Source organism: Bombus fervidus, chromosome 16 (assembly GCF_041682495.2).
Source record: "Bombus fervidus isolate BK054 chromosome 16, iyBomFerv1, whole genome shotgun sequence".
In the NCBI taxonomy this organism is placed as follows: Eukaryota; Metazoa; Arthropoda; class Insecta; order Hymenoptera; family Apidae; genus Bombus; species Bombus fervidus.
In genome coordinates, this window is record NC_091532.1 from 1,637,602 (window position 1) to 1,655,304 (window position 17,703).

The window sequence follows — 17,703 nt, forward strand, 5'->3', positions numbered from 1 at the left end:
TCAGCTGTGCCATTAAACTTTGAATTCCCTTTAACAGGCAGTAGTTAGATGACCTACAGTTTCACCGAATAACGTGGCTTATGTATCGCTTTTAAATGTAAAACAAGCTTTTTGCCTAATTTATAAAGGAAGTTTCGTGAACGAAACTATCGTAGTATTCGTAACCCCACCTGAAATTGTCTTAACAGCCCTCACTCGTATATATTTTACGGATATTCGAAGCTGGTTTTATCTTTTAAAACTAAAGAGACAGCCTATCTATTAATCTTATGAGAAAGCATCAACCTTTCTCATAAAATTACCAACAAAAATCTATTTGATAAACAAGTGTAACGTTGGTATTTAACATTCCAATTTCTCCAAAATGATATGCTACTTAAAAATAACTTTTAGTTCTATCCACCATTGACCCTCCAATTCCTATTCTCGACTTTCATTCAGCGATCAGTTGCCTTCATTTTCACTTCTACTCTTTCGACCATGTCTCTACCTTTTGGCCGATGAAATTCAGGAATCGATCGTTCCTAAATCAGCGTGTAGAGACGATTCGATGTAGAACACAACAGTCGTCGTCCCAGTGTTCGCATAAGAAAATACGATTGCACGCTCTAAGTTAAATTTCTCTCGATTCGGGTCTTTCCTGCTTTACGGTATGTTCAATTTTTTGTTTCGATTGTCCGATATTTTGGAATCAGGAGTAGTGCGAAGACGTGGCGCACGAGCCACCGGATAATAGCGTCGAAAGCATAGTGCAGCGAAATTCGATGATCTACTCACCAGAATTCGGCTGGCCGTTGCTGTTGGGTCTCGCGGACGGTGCACCGTCCCTGGCTTCCACTTCCAACGCGTACGCGCCCTGCTTTTCACGATCGAACATCACCTTCGTGAAGATATCGCCAGTTTCTCTGTTGATCTCGAAGTAATCCTTTCCCTCGTTCCTGTCGCTGTCCACCACATAATACGTCACCTGAAAGAGAAACAACGTGATTTACTTGATTAGAAGTTGAATCGAATTAATGGCGAAAATGTAGTTTAACCCTACTGCCTTCTTTTACCCATTTTGAAAGAAATTATATTTTTCCAAGGTTATGGTTACAGCGGATGTGTATTCTGAACGATCATTCTGCCGAATAAAATACCTGAAAACCGAATGTATCTTTTCTGAATCTTTTCTGAACATATATATATATATGTATGTATGTATGTATGTATGTAAGTATGTATGTATGTATGTATGTAAGTATGTATGTATGTATGTATATAACTGTAACGATATTTCGTCAAAATACGAAACAACTATAACCATAACTTACCATAAAGAAATATCTGAAGTTTGAACGAGAAATGAAAAAGTTGAAGGATCTGCTGCAATATGGATGCAACTACATTTTCCAGTAATTCGAGGTAACCAACAAACGAGGGCTCAAAATCTATCAAAGTCAAGTCGCTTGGTCAAGTAACCTATAAGTTTACGATCAACCAATACTCGTGGTAATAAACTTTTGCATTTATGAACATAAAACTTTTGACCATGGAATCTATACCTTTGTTCCTTTTCCAATAAGTACAAATTTAAATACCGGAGCTCCTTACTGTTGCAATACCTTCGATTGTCGTTTATATGCATGGTTTCTCGTTTAGATCGTACGTCGACGCGTACCTGGTATGGATTGTCGTTAATTTTTCGTAAAGACCCAACTGCTTCGAATTATTTAGAATATTTGATAGGAATTTTAGGAAAATTTACTCAAAAAATAGCTCCTGATTTCCGTTAACCTTTCCTCTAGAAATATTACAATAACTGAAATGGCGCGCGTTCCGTTGCCTCCTATCGGAGGCTTCCATGAAATACCACTCTTTTCGTCCTTATCGATTTATTCCTTCTTTATCGATCTACTCTTCTTTTAGCGATCTAATCCTTTTTTACCAATCTACTTCGTTACACTTTTTTATCGATTGCTCGTCGATTAGATCGAAAGTGACCATTTTATGACATAGAAACGTTCGCAAATTTATGGAAGCTGATATCGTAGGTTATAAACCGTCGACACGTATTTATCAAATTTCTATAAACGTACAAATTTCGAGGATCCCATCGGCTCCACTTTACCAGTCGTGGATTAAACATCTTAAAATTTTACAAATCCTTTTCGTTTCGTCTCCAGTGAAATATAACGATTCGAGCATTATATCAGGGTTAATTACGTTAGGTAAGCACGTAAATTGCGATGTAATAATTGAAATTCAAATTTCGTGAGAATTTAGTCGAAATATACGATTCACAGATTCCATTTATTTCTATTCGTCGCTGTGCGATTTGTTGGTATTGTATAATGTACACGATTTATTGTTAAAATTTGTAAATCTAAAGCGATTTGAAGATTTGAAAGATTAAATAGTTGAAATTTTGAAATTTGAGAATATTCGAAGCTCGATAACTTTTATTTCAAAAAATACGTGGACGTATGATAAAACCTATGTAGTTAAAACAGATCCGTATCTTTCGAAAATACGAAAAATTTGTCAAAACGTATCGTACGATATTCGCGTCTGTGATCGTCTAAAAGCTTATACGTATTATGATTTTATTATTGAATACACATTGATTTTGCGCAAAGCACGCGCTCTGTTCCATATAAAGTACGTTTACAAATGCAACGAAAACTTCGATAATCTAAAAACTGATTGAAATTCTCATAAAAGCAAATATTAATATAATACACGTCTAAGTACACGTATAATCGTAATATAACGTTAAAGTTTCCAATAAACAGAAACTTTTGAACCGATAATTTTCAAGCTAGAACGTTCTGCGTTCTGGATACCAGGACTTTTTCTCTACCCGGCCACTCGTGCTCGTTTTATTCGGTAGAAGAAGTAACTCCGAACATTCGTGACATTCCTCGAAATTTAAACAAAAAAAGGGAGAACAAAATTAGAGAGAAGGGAAAAAGAGAAATATCCAATTCTAGAGGCTTCATAGAGTTCGCTTGTAAACGAAAATCCATCGAAGAACGCATGGAAGCGTATTACGAAAATGTTTGCGCGAAGAAAAAACAGAAATCAGCGCCGAGAATCAAGAAATCAGCGTGCCTGCACGACTGCTTGTAAATCGAGAAAAGGGAAAGAAAAAAATCACGATCACGGTGAAATCGCGTAGCGTTTCCAATGAAAAAAAGTACGAGAAAAGTTTGATTTTAGATTGGCGTAAGGCGAACAAAATGAAATTTGAAGCGATGAAGCGACGATACTATCGGCAAAGACATCAATTAAATTAATTAACTGGCTGGATCGAATTAATAACGCACGTACTATTAATAATCACGAGGATAATTGATGACATTAACGGTTATACTTCCTGTGTACAGGAAAACTTAGCTCTGAACAGATAATTATAATTAGTTCATTTGCGTGATCGCTCGCACGATGCTGGTTTATATTTTGGTTAACCGATACTCCTTCGAAATATTTATCCGTTTACATTCAATTTCACGCGAACGATCATTTTTAAATAGATTACAGGTATTTATAAAATTCTATATCTTTATGAACATAATTGAGAAAATGGTGTTTAAGCAGAAATTTATTTCGCGTGCTAAATATTGTAAGCCCTTTACTTGGAATATTTCATAGAATTTTTCCATTATTTGTCACGAGTAAATAATTTAATAATAGTAAAACGAGTAAATAATAAAATAATATGATAACGCGCTACGTAAAAGTACATATTTAGTCAGAAACAAGAGTATGTATTACGCTTCACATTCGCACGATGTTACGAAGGATTAAATCAAGCGATGGATTGCAAAGAGAAGAGTTTTACTTTTCGCCCATTTTTGTTAAAATAAATATTTCATGCAGCCATAAAATATGTGAGACCGGTTTACTAATATGTACCATAGAAAGGGAGAGAAGAGTGAAAGAAAGAGAAAGAGAGAGGGAGAGATCGTGATTTTTGATTAAATTTAGAATTGAAAAATTTCCTCATTTTTAACGATAAACTATACGAAAAACCAAGATGTGTATGAAAAAAAAAAAAAGAAAAAAAAGAAATAGGAGACTCTTTCGTTTTGTACTCGCCAAACTCTGCTTATAGTTTGGTAAAAGTTAACGAGCTCCGGCTATCAAGTTAAAATACCTAAGCAAAAAGATGCTATTTAGCTTTTTCAACCCTGTCTCGTGGCTTTTTTTTTTTAAAGAAAGGTAAGCTCGAAAGCTTTTGTGGAAAGATGTTTTTTGCTCATCTAGACATCGTTACGAGAATGATACGAAAACCAAAAATTGTTATAAACAAGACGTAAAGGTCTCTCGATATTTATAACTACGCTTATAATACTTTAGCAATATTAAAACCATTGGGAAAATTTTTACAACTCGAATCGCTTATCGTTGAAATTTCAAAAAACTTCAAAATTTCTTTTGCTGAATTACATACATACATAGCTAAGCTACGTACTAATACAGGAGAAGTTCTACAAGTAAATTTCACATTGTCATATTCCACGTAAAATAATTGTAAAACTGTAATAATTGTCGTTCGTATAAAAGAAGAAAGATCTATCAACGCATTAACGTTCTTCCAAAACTACGATCCTGCCACGATCGGAATAATCCCACGACTAATTATAATTACGAATGACAACGTGGAAGAGAAAGTTTCTTATATCGATCTGGACCAAACGTACGTATAAACATTCAACAAACAATAACAGCGATGAATGAATATTAATCGTTGTAAATACGCGCAAGGAGTCATGAACATTTGCGCGTAACGCGTTACTCGTAACGATACGGCGCAGCGCGACATTTTAAATTATACCAACGGCGGTGTTCCTGCGATTAAATTTGATTACGGTATTTTGCAGTATAACGGCGTTACACGGCGAACAAAGTTACACGGTATTTCCATCAGAACCGCGACTTCGACAAACACAATTTCACTGTGTGAAATTAACAAAGTTTCGGCCGGAATAATATATCCGTTTATTCGATCGCTGCCACGATATTTATTTGAAAGAACCGAATTATTTTTGCACGGTCTTCTCGATTCTCACGACGTTTAACAGACAAGTATTTCTTCGCAAGAATTATATCGAACGTCATCTGTTACGGGACAAAGATGTTGAGTATTCGACGAACGAGCATTGCAATTGTAAAACATGTATTTTATTCGCACGCACTACGTTATCACTTACGTCTATCACTAACGTTAAATTATACTAAAGTCAACCGACGATTTTTATTTAATATCTACCCCACGTAACGTTTCAAACGTAATAAATCCGTGCCTATATTGATATAACATTTTATTATACACGAAAGGTACTGAATGTTTGATATAAATTTTATTAATATCAGTTATGTACATCAACGTTGAATATTCGATACGAAATGTCCTTACTTTTCAGCCACCGATTTAAATGAAATACTACAAAAATATTCCATCTCAAGTACGTAACTATATTGTATTTCGTATCTCGATAAATCCCTTACGTTTAAATTGGAAATGAAATAAATCAAACATAATATAATTTAACGTAGAATGAAATACTGTCATTCGCGATCCCTACTAAATTTTGAATAGTTTGCAACATCGTATTTGATTAACGACTTCTATTGTCTCGTTGCAATTAAAGCGGCACTGCAAAGAAAAAGTATGTCTACGATTCTCTCATTGAAAATTCCTTATAATTGTAAATGAACGACATTCCATGCTCGATCAGCTACGCATCCTCCAGTGAATAGAAATTTTCACGTTATAGTTTGATCCATTAATTTCTCGCCTAAGAGGTAATTGCAAAAAATTATAAATTGCACTCTTACGAGTGAATTTATATATATATATAACAAATATAATAATAAACGTCGAACGAGCAGTATCTACGCCGAAGGACGACAAGCGACTAATTCGAAAGTTCGAAGAAACTATTGATTTCGCGTGCGCCTACGTTTCCCTTGTCCCACAGTTGGTTCAGCCGCGAGGAAAGTTACAGACCTGAGGGTATTTTGTTATGCTATTGAATATTTATGTTGCTCAACAATGGTAGATGTCAGAAACCTAGGTACTTCAGCTTTGTTGACATCGACCTTGTTCGCTTTCAAACAAACTGTGTGCTCCGTATATGTATGTTACAGAAAATGATGTATATGAGATATATGTAACGACGATAGCGAAACTTGTATTACGTGTGTTATATACGAAAGTTTCTGAAATTTCGTTAACGGTATTACGTGAAATAACTGTTACGATTGACTTTGATGATTTTTACGAACTATAATAAATATTGCTTGTAACGAATATCTCGTAACTTCTATACGCATATCGTATACGTATGCGCCTTTTGAAATTGGTTACAGATTTTACCAATATAATCGTGAGTGTTACGCCGTAAGAAGCGGCCAACAAGTCAGCCCTTATTACCTGACTGTCAACGGCCCTCATACCGTTATTCTGATCTTCTACAGATCCAAGGACCCACCATATACTCTAACGAAAGTTTAATGGCTAACGTATATAGATGGGTCAATCGGTCTGCACTAAAATTACGGGACGTAGAGTCCCAAAAAGTACTTTACGTTTACGGCGGGCTATTCCCCACTCCCTGGAATTTATTACGTGCTGGTAACAATCACGGATAAAACAGGTATCTGCCATACGGAAAGAGCGGATGTGTATACAAAGAAAAAAGGGACTTCATCCCAAAAAACAATATCATCCACTACCTAAGACGGTGGAAAGTCTCCTACTCCTGAGATGGCGAAAGAACGAACTAGGCAAGGTCTGTGCCACACATCTCCCGGGTTCCTTTGGCTCTTCAAGCCCTCGCGACAGTCAAGTCAACTGTTCGTACGACAATCGGGCATCATATCAACTCTACGTTCCGTCTAAGTAATCAAATTCACCGACTTCGCTTGTGTATGAGAGTGTGTATCCGTGCAAAATAGAAATAAATATATATATTAATAAAACTGTAGACTACAGTTGAATTCCAACTGAACTACCCCTATTATCCCAAAAGAAATACGGGGATCGACCTGCTCGTGGTGTCGATTGATACAATCGTAACGGGAATTTACGACTCCCGTTGACGCGCCTCCTCGCGAACGCGTCTCCCCGCGACTGGCCGAATTTACAGTGAGAGTAGCGTCTCGTTACAAAGTTAGGTAAAATTCAAAATGTTTCAGATAACGCACGTAATATATTCGTAAGAAGTTTCTATGCATAGGTGTTCACGATATCTCGTACAAACTTATCAGATTGTAGATAAACGAATAATTTCGTAATAGTCGATGTTTAGATAGCTGTATATTTCTGAGTATTTAATATATAGACGATTGAATATTATACGTAAATTCGGAACATAGAGCATACGGTAGACAGAGCGTGTAATTGAAGCCTGAAACCAGTCCGAAAACTAGCCACGAGAGTTGCTCGATAGTTGAGTAATATCGATTCGATGATGAGAACTTGCTGATGAAAGTAATATTGATATTGATATTGATAGAACTTTCCCATACACAAAAGATTAATCATATTAAAGATATAAAAAGTAGAGATGGAAATAAAAAGGAAACTTAAAATTTCAATTTCACTTCTACGAATTTAATTGAAAACTCTCGACGTTTGCGAATGCGAAAACAGAAGATTATAAACGGAAAAGGGAACATAAGAATCGCTTATCTACTTCGTCTCTGAACTACCTACAGACACACACGTGTACGTATATTAACACTTTCTATCGTTTCTTAAAAAACTTATTGAATATTCCTAACGAACCCCATAAAGGAAGAAAAATACAAATAACTATCGATATCCCATAAAATCGCTCGATTCTTCGTCATCGACAATTTCGAAAATATTCATGAAAATCGATTTAAACGGAGTACATCGCGGACATTTCATCAACTTCGTTAGAATAACGTATCCGTTTAAACCAAACAAATTGCATGTTCAAACAGATTATAAATCGTGACAATTAAGAACGAAGTAGGATTGTCGGTCGATTGAATTAGCCACTAGACACGGTCAGTACGAAAAATTATTAACATTTGTCTAATTAATCGTCGATAAGTACGTGTAGTATTTTTAAAACGTTGTCTAACGTGTCTAACGTTGGATGACGTAAAGAAGTACCTCGAGTATTAACAAAAACGGACATTTGTGGACGTCTGCTCACCTGATTGTTCGGGAAAGTGCCATCCTTATCAATCGCGTTGACTTGAGTAACCTTACTGCCAACTGGTTCACCCTCGAGTACAGTTTCTTGCTCACGTTCGGTGAACAAAGGTATTTCGTCGTTAACGTCTTCCAGGACAATATAGACGGTTGCTTCAGAAGCGAGTTGTTGGGCGCCATTGTTCTGTAGAAGAGGATTATCCTTATCTTACGTGTACCTTGCGTTTTCTACTTGATTCGCTGATTCGTTTACCGTTCTTGCAATTCCAAAAGAGAGATAGAAAGACTAGTATTTTCTCGACTTACTTTAATTACAGATTTTTAAACGTTAATACCTCCGAATATCGATTATCTAATTATTATCGAGTATCTAAGAGTACTTCATTTTTTACGTATTTTTATTGACAAGATACAGTACACGAGTACTGTCTTTTTCATGGTGAAAGAATAAGTCTTGCAATATCTTTGTGCTCGATCAACGAGTATTAGTTTGAAAATTAGAGATATTCAATTTTCAAAGAATAAACTAAAACTTGAACGAGCATTCTAAAATTTGACCGATTCTAAAGGGAGCGCGTTAATTAAAAATATTTCAGCTTTTGATAAAATTCATGATCACTTCCAGGTACGAACAACCGTTTTAACGAAAATTTCTCCGCATTTCATCGTTTTCAATGAATTTTCGTTAAAACAGGTCAAGCAAATGGAACGGAGAAGAAGAGTCATCTCTCTGACTGAATAGGCGTTCACATAGAAATGACGAGGAGCATATTTTATCGTTGCAGAGAAGGTTATTACCGTAGAAATACAAGGTGCAGATACTCGACAGAGTAGTAATACTGTACAGTTGAAATAGAAATAATATCGCGATCGGTAAGCGGATTTTCGAGTTGCTCCGTTGCCAGTTTCTAAATGGATTAAAGAACGCCGGTTATTTAACCGAGGAGATTATATTCTATGGTCACTCGACAATTTTGAGGAGGAATACACTGGCTGTGAAAATTAACCGCATTCAATATCGTATCACTCGAGCCTTGAAATACGCAAAGCCACGAGTTCCTATGTAGGTTGGAACTGTACCGTAAGCGCGATTCAATTATAGCCGTCTCCCTTATATTTTTCGTGTTTTATGTCTTTTTCAATGGCTTTCTTTGAAATATAACAGATATGAGAAGCAAAACTCTCGAGCTATGTAAAATAAAAATTAGTAAAATTGAACTGTTTGAACGAATGCTTTTTTTTTGCAAAATATTCTTGTGTAATTAAGAATAATGGAGATGAAAGCTCGACTGTTTGATCAAAATTTAGAAAGTATATATTTTTCGACGAACGTTGTAAACATTGTGATGGTAAAAGTATATCGGTCGGTTATTTTCAATCAGCTTTGGCTTTGTAATTATTATAACCGATTGATAGATTCAGATTTTAATTTTTTTATTGAAATACCTCAAAACCTCGTCAGATAAGGGACGAGCGTCAAATATTTGTAAAATCCATTTTCTCAAAAACGTAATTTCGCTTGAAACAAGCCAGTAAGAATTTCATTTTCCATTTTCAATTTGTTTGTTTTACGAAGAATCATTTACTTGCCATGATATTGTACTTTACGAAACATCCCGCGCATAATCAAAAATACTAAAACCTCGACGAACTTGCAACTCGTAGCGAAAACTTCTTAGCAAAGCTACAAGATTAAGCAACATTGGCTGGAAAGTCGAAGCGTAGCTCGGATTTTCTAACGTCTGCGGAGACTACTAACCAAAAACATCAACAACTTGGTAATCGCAAGTTCGCCAAGATTCTCGCCAAGACTCTCTTACTCGAACGCATTGCAAAGCAAACGGTAGCTACGAAATTCGTCCCAAGACGCTTCTCTCAAACCCGTACAGGTTGCGAACGAAAAACGGTGGAAACGCAGCGTTTCTTAACATCTGAGAAGTAACAGCGTCGTTTCGTACATACCTCGACTCGTATAGTCAGATTGTATTCCTTTATGCTCTCGTAATCCAACTGATGGTTAACCTTGATGTCCGCCCAGGTGACAGACTTCTCGGCTCGTTGCTGAAGGTAAAACGTGTGAAACTTGTTGGTCTGTGCAGTGGAGCCAGGCATTAGCCGATAAAACACCGTCGGATTATTGTCGATTCCCGAGCTGTCGACACACACACCAGAGGCACATGTTACGAAAATCAAGGCCGGCTTTCAAATCAGCTCCGGGCGCCGGAGTTTGAGACTTAATGAACGGAAAACGGGAAACGGAAACAGAAACGAGAACGGAAATTACCTAGGGTAGACATATGTATATCGAAAAATACAAGGCTAGTTATCTTTCTTTTTTTTTTTTTTTTTTTTTACCGATTACAGAAGAAGAGAGGTTAGAGGCTGTTTACTCGTCTCGTGACGAAAGGTCACCATGCGATTCGTCAATTCGTACCATATGATTTGTCGACTTTCTTGCTCTTTCTCATTTTTATCTTACTTTCCTATTTCTTTTTTTTTTTTTTTTTTAATATATATTTTTACTTTTTTGTATATTTCTATCTTCTTTTAATTTTCGTACTTTGTACATCTCTCCCCTCTATTTTATATTTCGAGCATTCTTTTCATTTCTTGACAACAAAAGGAACATCATCCCACTAGTAGGATAATCTACTGTTACATTGGCGGAGCTGCGATACGAACTACGGTTTCGGCTAATTGATTTTACCTAACGAGCTTATGTTTCCCGTCGTCGCCTGTCTTTTCCGTTTCTGACGCGTTTTAGATACTATATAGAACGTATTAGCTTGTCCATACCCTGAGTATATACCACTATATACCACTATATACCACGGATGGCGTTCCGAAGTCTCGTGTCGTTAGTTGTTAAGCTACAGATCCCTTATCCGCGTTACCAGCTACTGCTTTAGCTTTTCTACGAGCAGCTTGGTTAGATAAAGGGTGTCACGCTGTGTTGTCACGTGTACTGACTTGTAAGTTTCGTTAAGTGGCTTTCGTAATAGATAGCTCAGCGAGGTTTTAAAATGTTGCAAGGTAGCTTAGATCGTGTAATACGTAATTAAGCTCTCTCCGACAATTTCAAGTATGATCGGTGATGCGTTTTATTATATCGATGGAACTGCTTCGTCCAATAATTTCAAGTTTTGACGGAATTGGGCATAAAACAGTATGAAAGTGTTTACACGAATATAATAACAAGTACATACTCAATATGTTTAATACGTATATAAAAATGCTTGTAATTTTGAGCTTTCCTCGTGCGTTGATCTTCTTTTCCGTCGGTTTTTTACGAGCACCATGTAAAAAATGGTTATTAGCTCGAGGCAACTTCGCGTAGTTTTTAACATTAAAAGAAAAATGTAATTTTATACGTTTGATATATCCTCAAGGTACGGTATAAAATACATAAAGTGTCCTTTGCAGTTCCTTCTATCCTTCATAAAATTAATAAATTATAAAAATAGAATCGTCGTTAAAGCCGATAGAGCGAGTTCAGTGATTCTTCTATTATTCGAGTGATATAATATTACTGGAATAATAAATAGAATACAAGATATAAGAAAAATCGATCACGCGTAGTAATTTTTCTAATTCAAATTACCATCGAGACACTTTTCTTCTTATTATTATACAAACACGTAAAGCTATTCGCGGAGCAAACCAATTCCTTTGCAAATCAAACCTTCTATTCTCTGAAATATATCGATATCGCACAGACTGCACAAAAGCTGCTCCTCTAATAAATTGGTCAGTTCGACGCAATCACCGATCATTATCGCTTCCTATACGGTTGTGTGCGATGTCATCCGTTAGACGTCCACGTCTCGATAGCTGCTCGTCGAGCGCTCAAAGGCACCGGAATTAATGGCACCGTTTGTCAATTCAAACGAGCGCCGGAACACCGTGTCGAAGGAACGTTCGATCAACTACTGGACGTCGACCAAGGAAACGGAACCACAGAGTCAACGTCAATCCTCGTTCCAATCTTGACAAACGGTCATCAACTTGAATATTCTAAACGGTACAGGCTGACAAAGGTATTCGAACACTTACGGAAACTTATTTCGAATATATGATATATGTGCTATACATTTTACTCTCATATACTGTTTGTGCTGACACATTTTGTACGACGTACGGCATGATAGAATTATCACGATTATAGCGGAAAAATTTGAAACAAACTCGAAAGTACGCGTAGAAGACACGAGATATTTATCGCAAAAGTATTCTTCGCAAATGTCACGAAATTATTTAAACAGTCCATCGGTTGTTTTTTTATTCATTTTTTTATCAAGTGTAAGTTTGCAATAAACTTGTATATACGTTTGCAGACTCATTTGCAATGAAATTTCAGAAAGTTATTACATTTCAAAAGCTATAACGCGCAATATATTTTTATTCATACGTTTATTCATAAAAGCTTCCTACGATAAGTATTCGAATATTTTCGCGCGTTTAATAAACACAGAGAGTCGTGAAGTGGAATCTCAAATTTTCTCAAATTTGTATCTCATAGCAGTGTCCAATTATGATACTCGAACAGAACATTCGCGATCGAGACTATTCGAGAGTTGAACGAAAATAGTCGCGCCTTTGCATCGGCATTTCCGTGATCAATCTCGTTTAATGTTGGTCAACGACTCTTAGCTACGGGTCAAACGATTCGAAACCGCGTATTACATGGAGGAAATGAGGTGAGATATAAATAGCAGTCTCTTTTCCGAAATCTCGCAAATGTATGTAATATACATCGATGTACAAATATTTTGAACGTTTTAGCTACGAAACTTGGCCAGAGATACTCACGTATAAAAGGCAGAAAAGATCTGACTGATTCATCGAATATAGTACGGTCTTGTTATTATTTATCGTAGTATTTACAAAACTTATTGAAAAAGAAAAATTGTAGTAGCCAAGAACCTAAACAGACGAACAAATTTGACAGATGGCACGAGTGTATTGAACAAAAACGGTATATATATTATTCCGTAAAATATTCCCTTAAATTTTTCATAACTTTCCTTATGAATTTTCTGAGCGACCTAATGTAATTTTACAAATCAACGAGCATTCTTATCAGAATTCGATATTACTTACTAATCTGTATTATAAATTTTTATCTTTTAACTCCTAAATTCTCCGGTCAAATTAAGCTCCAATTTAAGCTTCCTCGTTTAATAATTTTTATCGAGTAAGGATTAGTTTTCATCGGAGAACCTGCGGGATTAAAAATTTCGCGCCTTAAATTTTAATCCTAACCAATTATGAAATTGAAATGAGATTATCTTTTAAATGAAAAAAACGTACTTTACCGATAATGCCGTAAAGAAGGCAAACGCGAACGAATGGCGTTCGATAAATTGCAATCAAAGGGTACAAAAAACCTCATTTCCACCATTTTCGTATAAATATTCCGAGAGCTCCAAGATAAACGTCTAAAGGTCTAACGGATGTAAAAAAGGTAAATTATGAAACTTGAATGTCTGAACGTGACAGTGTTTTGGTTAGTGGCTCGCAAGCGTGATCCCTCGCCCTGTTTTTAATGTGTGCACTGTACGTGTGAATGGTTAGTAGCCTCGCATAAATAGCAAGAAAGCGAATAAATGCATCATCGAGTCGATACGTCAAATCAAAATTAGTTAACGACAAAGACACAGCGTGAACCTATTGTTGTTGTATCCAAGAAACGGTGCCTGAAACCTTCCCCGAAACCATTGGTGCGCGGTGTTTTTTTTTTTTTTTTTTTTTTTTTGGCAGTTGTGTAATCAGCGTGATCTTTGTTAATTAGCATCGTTGACAAATGAAAAGAGAATCTCAGATTCATCGTTTTCGCCTTTGTTCCAGCATTCTCTGTACGACACCGTTTCCAATTGTCGATTCTCAAACGCAATCTGGCATCGATTTCTTTTTTCCTTGTGTTTTTTTAGTTATATTCTCCTTTTTTCTCTTTTTTTTTTTTCTTAATATATTTTTCTTGGGAAGCTAACCGAGCATTCAAATCACGTTATCATCGATCGTGATATTTTCGATCGACATGATCCGACTAACGAATATAATTTCAAGAGATGCTCTAACTAAGGAAGTTTCAAAATCTAATTGTTACTCAGCTTGCCGCATGATCGGCGCAAAAATACGTATCTGACCGGCAAAAACCACTACGAGAACACACTACGCTCTCGAAAGAAAACGAAAAAAATGAGGAAAATAGAGATTCAAACTGTTCCAATGGAAACGTGGATACAAAATATCGAGACGAACGAAAACGTCGGGGGGAGGACAGGAGAACAAAAAAAAAAAAGAAAAAGAGAATGGTCACTTTCCAGAACAATACACGGTAACCTACCGCAGATAAGCAACTGACGAAACATGCCCAAAAATTAATACGGCATTCACGTAATGTACAATACGTATGTATAAAATGTATATATATATATACGATATATGTATATATGTATATATATATATGTATACAGATCGACGATCTATACTGAATGCAAGTCTCGCAATAAACTGTAAAAAGGAAAAAGGTCGAAGAGAACGCAAAAATGGCGAACGATGCTTAGACGACACGACGCGACATTCGACTTTGAAAATCGTTTCGTTTTAAATTCCTTCCTCTTTTGCTATCTTTTTCTCATTTCCACTATCGGCGGAACGCTTAGTTGGCGACGTGTCGTCGCGACGTCATCTCCGCAGAGATGCTCGTCGACGTTCGACACACGATTCCAACGCTAAATGGAACCGAACAGCGAGCAAATTCGAGTAGATACACGAAAACGTAGACGAAAACAATGAGAGATAGAGAATTTTGAAAAAAGCCAATCTTGTGCAGAAAAATACAGTTACCAGAGACAAAAACACAAAGAAACGAGAACAGAGGGAGAACGATTGGAGAATAGAACGGAAAATATGGGGATCCATGAAATCGAACCAGTTGAACGGGCCAAATTAATCAGTTGAAAAATATAATAAATAATTACCAACGTCTGAGGGAAGCATCTATTTGTAAAACGCATGCCCAAAAAATATTTACGGCACACACACACTAATTGTATGAGTCTGCTGCGGCTAAATCCGGCTTCCGCGATTACCTGGATAATCGCTAGAACGAATGTGACTTCCGCGAGTTCGCTTACCCCTCGAGCGCGCTGCATGCGCGCTACCGATTGCGTTAATCCGCCACTCGATTGCCCGATGCTTACATCCCCGCGAATTGCTGCTGGACATCATCTCTAATCGTAGGTGATCATTTACCCTTCGCAGTCTACTTTTAATTTACATTCGATCCTGCGTCCTTGCGCTGCAAATTCAGCGTACTCGTTCGTAGAACGAACGACACTCGATTTCAGACGTTTTGTTGCAACGCGATCGCCCGATGATCCATAGCCGATCAATTTGCGTATACGATACATATCGTTTACGATGAAAGCAAACTAACAGCATACCAACCACTGCTTGTATACGTAATAATATGCAAAATTTCACGTTCTATTACCCTTTCCGATATAATTCCCGTATATGGAACTCGAACTCGTAACAAAGCATCGTGAACCCATCTGTTGCCCATACCGCAAACGTATTAGGGAAGAAATTGGCACGCGTTTGACATTCGAGCGATCGCGTGACGCTATGCCGAGTGCTTGCACTTTGTGTACACGATGATATGACCCCTATACCGCACCGGCAGCACGTGGTCACGGCATCTGGTTCAAATGCACACGCAATTAACCGATCCGTTCGTGCCGGAAGTCCATCTGTTTCTGGGACGTTCCGCTTGAAAACCACACGTCGAACACACGCTTCCCGTCACGTTTTCATTACGATTTCTTTTGTTAGCACGTCTAGAAAAAGAAGCATTTACGTTGGATAAATTATATATATCTTGAACTATATCTCCTCTGTGTTAACGAAACTTGGCTCCATGAATCATATTTCTTAAAACAGAGATTTACTTATTTTTACTACTATATTTATATTTTCATGGCTTTAGTTTCGAATCGCTCGACCTGCTCTTTGCAACTCCGACATTTGTATTTCGAATGAATTTTCAACAGCTTTCACGAAGATTTATTTTGAGACTAATTATTCCGTGAATAAGAATTTGTTACTCGTCTGTGAAAAGATCATGTTACATAAACAGAAATAATCGTTATTACCATTGCAAATATTAAGCGTAACAATTCTATACGTAAAATTTTTAATTTTCAATTACTTGAATCGCTCTTGCCATTTCAATTCTATGATTCATTGAAACCTTCTATTGAAAATTTCAATCAAACGGAGAACTTCGATATCACACGGCAACTTATTGCCTCGTCTATTATTGACCTAATTTCTGAATTGGTGAATAAAAGGCTTTGGTAAATTAAAATGATCGCGTTGAACATAATTTGATCCCCTCGATATAGCTGAAACTTCGTTCCAACAAAAAGAAAATGCTTCTTCTCATGCCGCGTACTTAACAGTTTCACCATTATGAGAACACCCTGTGAAAACATTAATTCAACTACACCCTAAAATCAATAGATTTCTGTTACAAGAGCGCTCACGGTATCGTTCGCGACACGTTCGCAAAAATGCAACAAAACGTCATGGGATTACGGAAAAAGTAGTTTCATCGGTTTGAAAAATACCAAAATTTCTTTCCCGTTCTTAAACATCGCGTCGAAAGGGTAAGATTCGACCCCGTATGTGCGAATATCGTGGAAAAGCGAAAGTGCAGGTAGCGCTGCATTTTCGGCACTTTTCCACGGTAATATACATCGACAACCGAGCGAACGAAACGCTTTGGCTGACCGCACAATACGCGCGGCTCGTGCGAATCACAGTGACGTGAACGAGCTTTGGCAAACGAACTGCTCGCTGTATTCCCCCATATTTTTCTTCTTTCTTTCATTTAGCTTTTTTCTGCTCAAACCGATACTCGTGCTCACCACCTGACGTGTATGCGTGTCCATCTGTGCTTGTGTTCGCCGCGTGTCGTCACGTATAGCGATGGGCGTTCGACTCTTTTATTCGCGACCCTCCCACGATCTTAAGAAAATTACGTTCTATCGGAATTTGAAGCGAGTTATTTTTCAAGGAACTCGAGTTCAAGTTTCAACTTTTACGAAGAATCTTAAATGGTTTGAAACGTCGGAAGTCTTGAAATGTTGGAATCGAACGTATGCATGCAGCAGTATGAGTATACCAAAATACGTAGTATTCCTGTAGCTTTCTATACCAACGATCTATACCAACATTGTTCTCTGTATTATACTCGATTCAGCGTTGATGCAGCTTCTACCACTACTAGGAAGTTTTCAAACGATTTCAAGACAGTTTGTCCAGACAGCTAACACATTCAAGACTCTGACGGATCATCGAAACGTCAAACAACTGACAATGAAAAACCAAACGATCGCGTTATCGTTTGTCTTACGTTCGAAGCTATCGTCGGCTTAAAGCTACGTACTGTATATTCTCAAGCCCATCGCTAACTACTTGACCGATATAGGCGCGCATATATACGTGTATGTGTGTAT

The 17,703-nt window shown here is 37.0% G+C and overlaps 1 protein-coding gene across 5 annotated transcripts in view; it reads right to left on the reverse strand.

The window, feature by feature from the left end:
- The window catches only part of LOC139995852 (neural-cadherin-like), a 242,297-nt gene that overhangs the window by 169,291 nt on the left and 55,303 nt on the right, over nucleotides 1-17,703 (reverse strand). For all 5 annotated transcript variants that reach the window (XM_072019728.1, XM_072019731.1, XM_072019726.1 and 2 more), the window contains 3 exons: nucleotides 10,139-10,328; nucleotides 8,178-8,360; nucleotides 778-967 (listed from right to left, as the gene is read on the reverse strand). In XM_072019728.1, coding sequence (XP_071875829.1) covers nucleotides 778-967; nucleotides 8,178-8,360; nucleotides 10,139-10,328 — 563 coding nt within the window. The remainder of the gene's footprint in view (nucleotides 1-777; nucleotides 968-8,177; nucleotides 8,361-10,138; nucleotides 10,329-17,703) is intronic.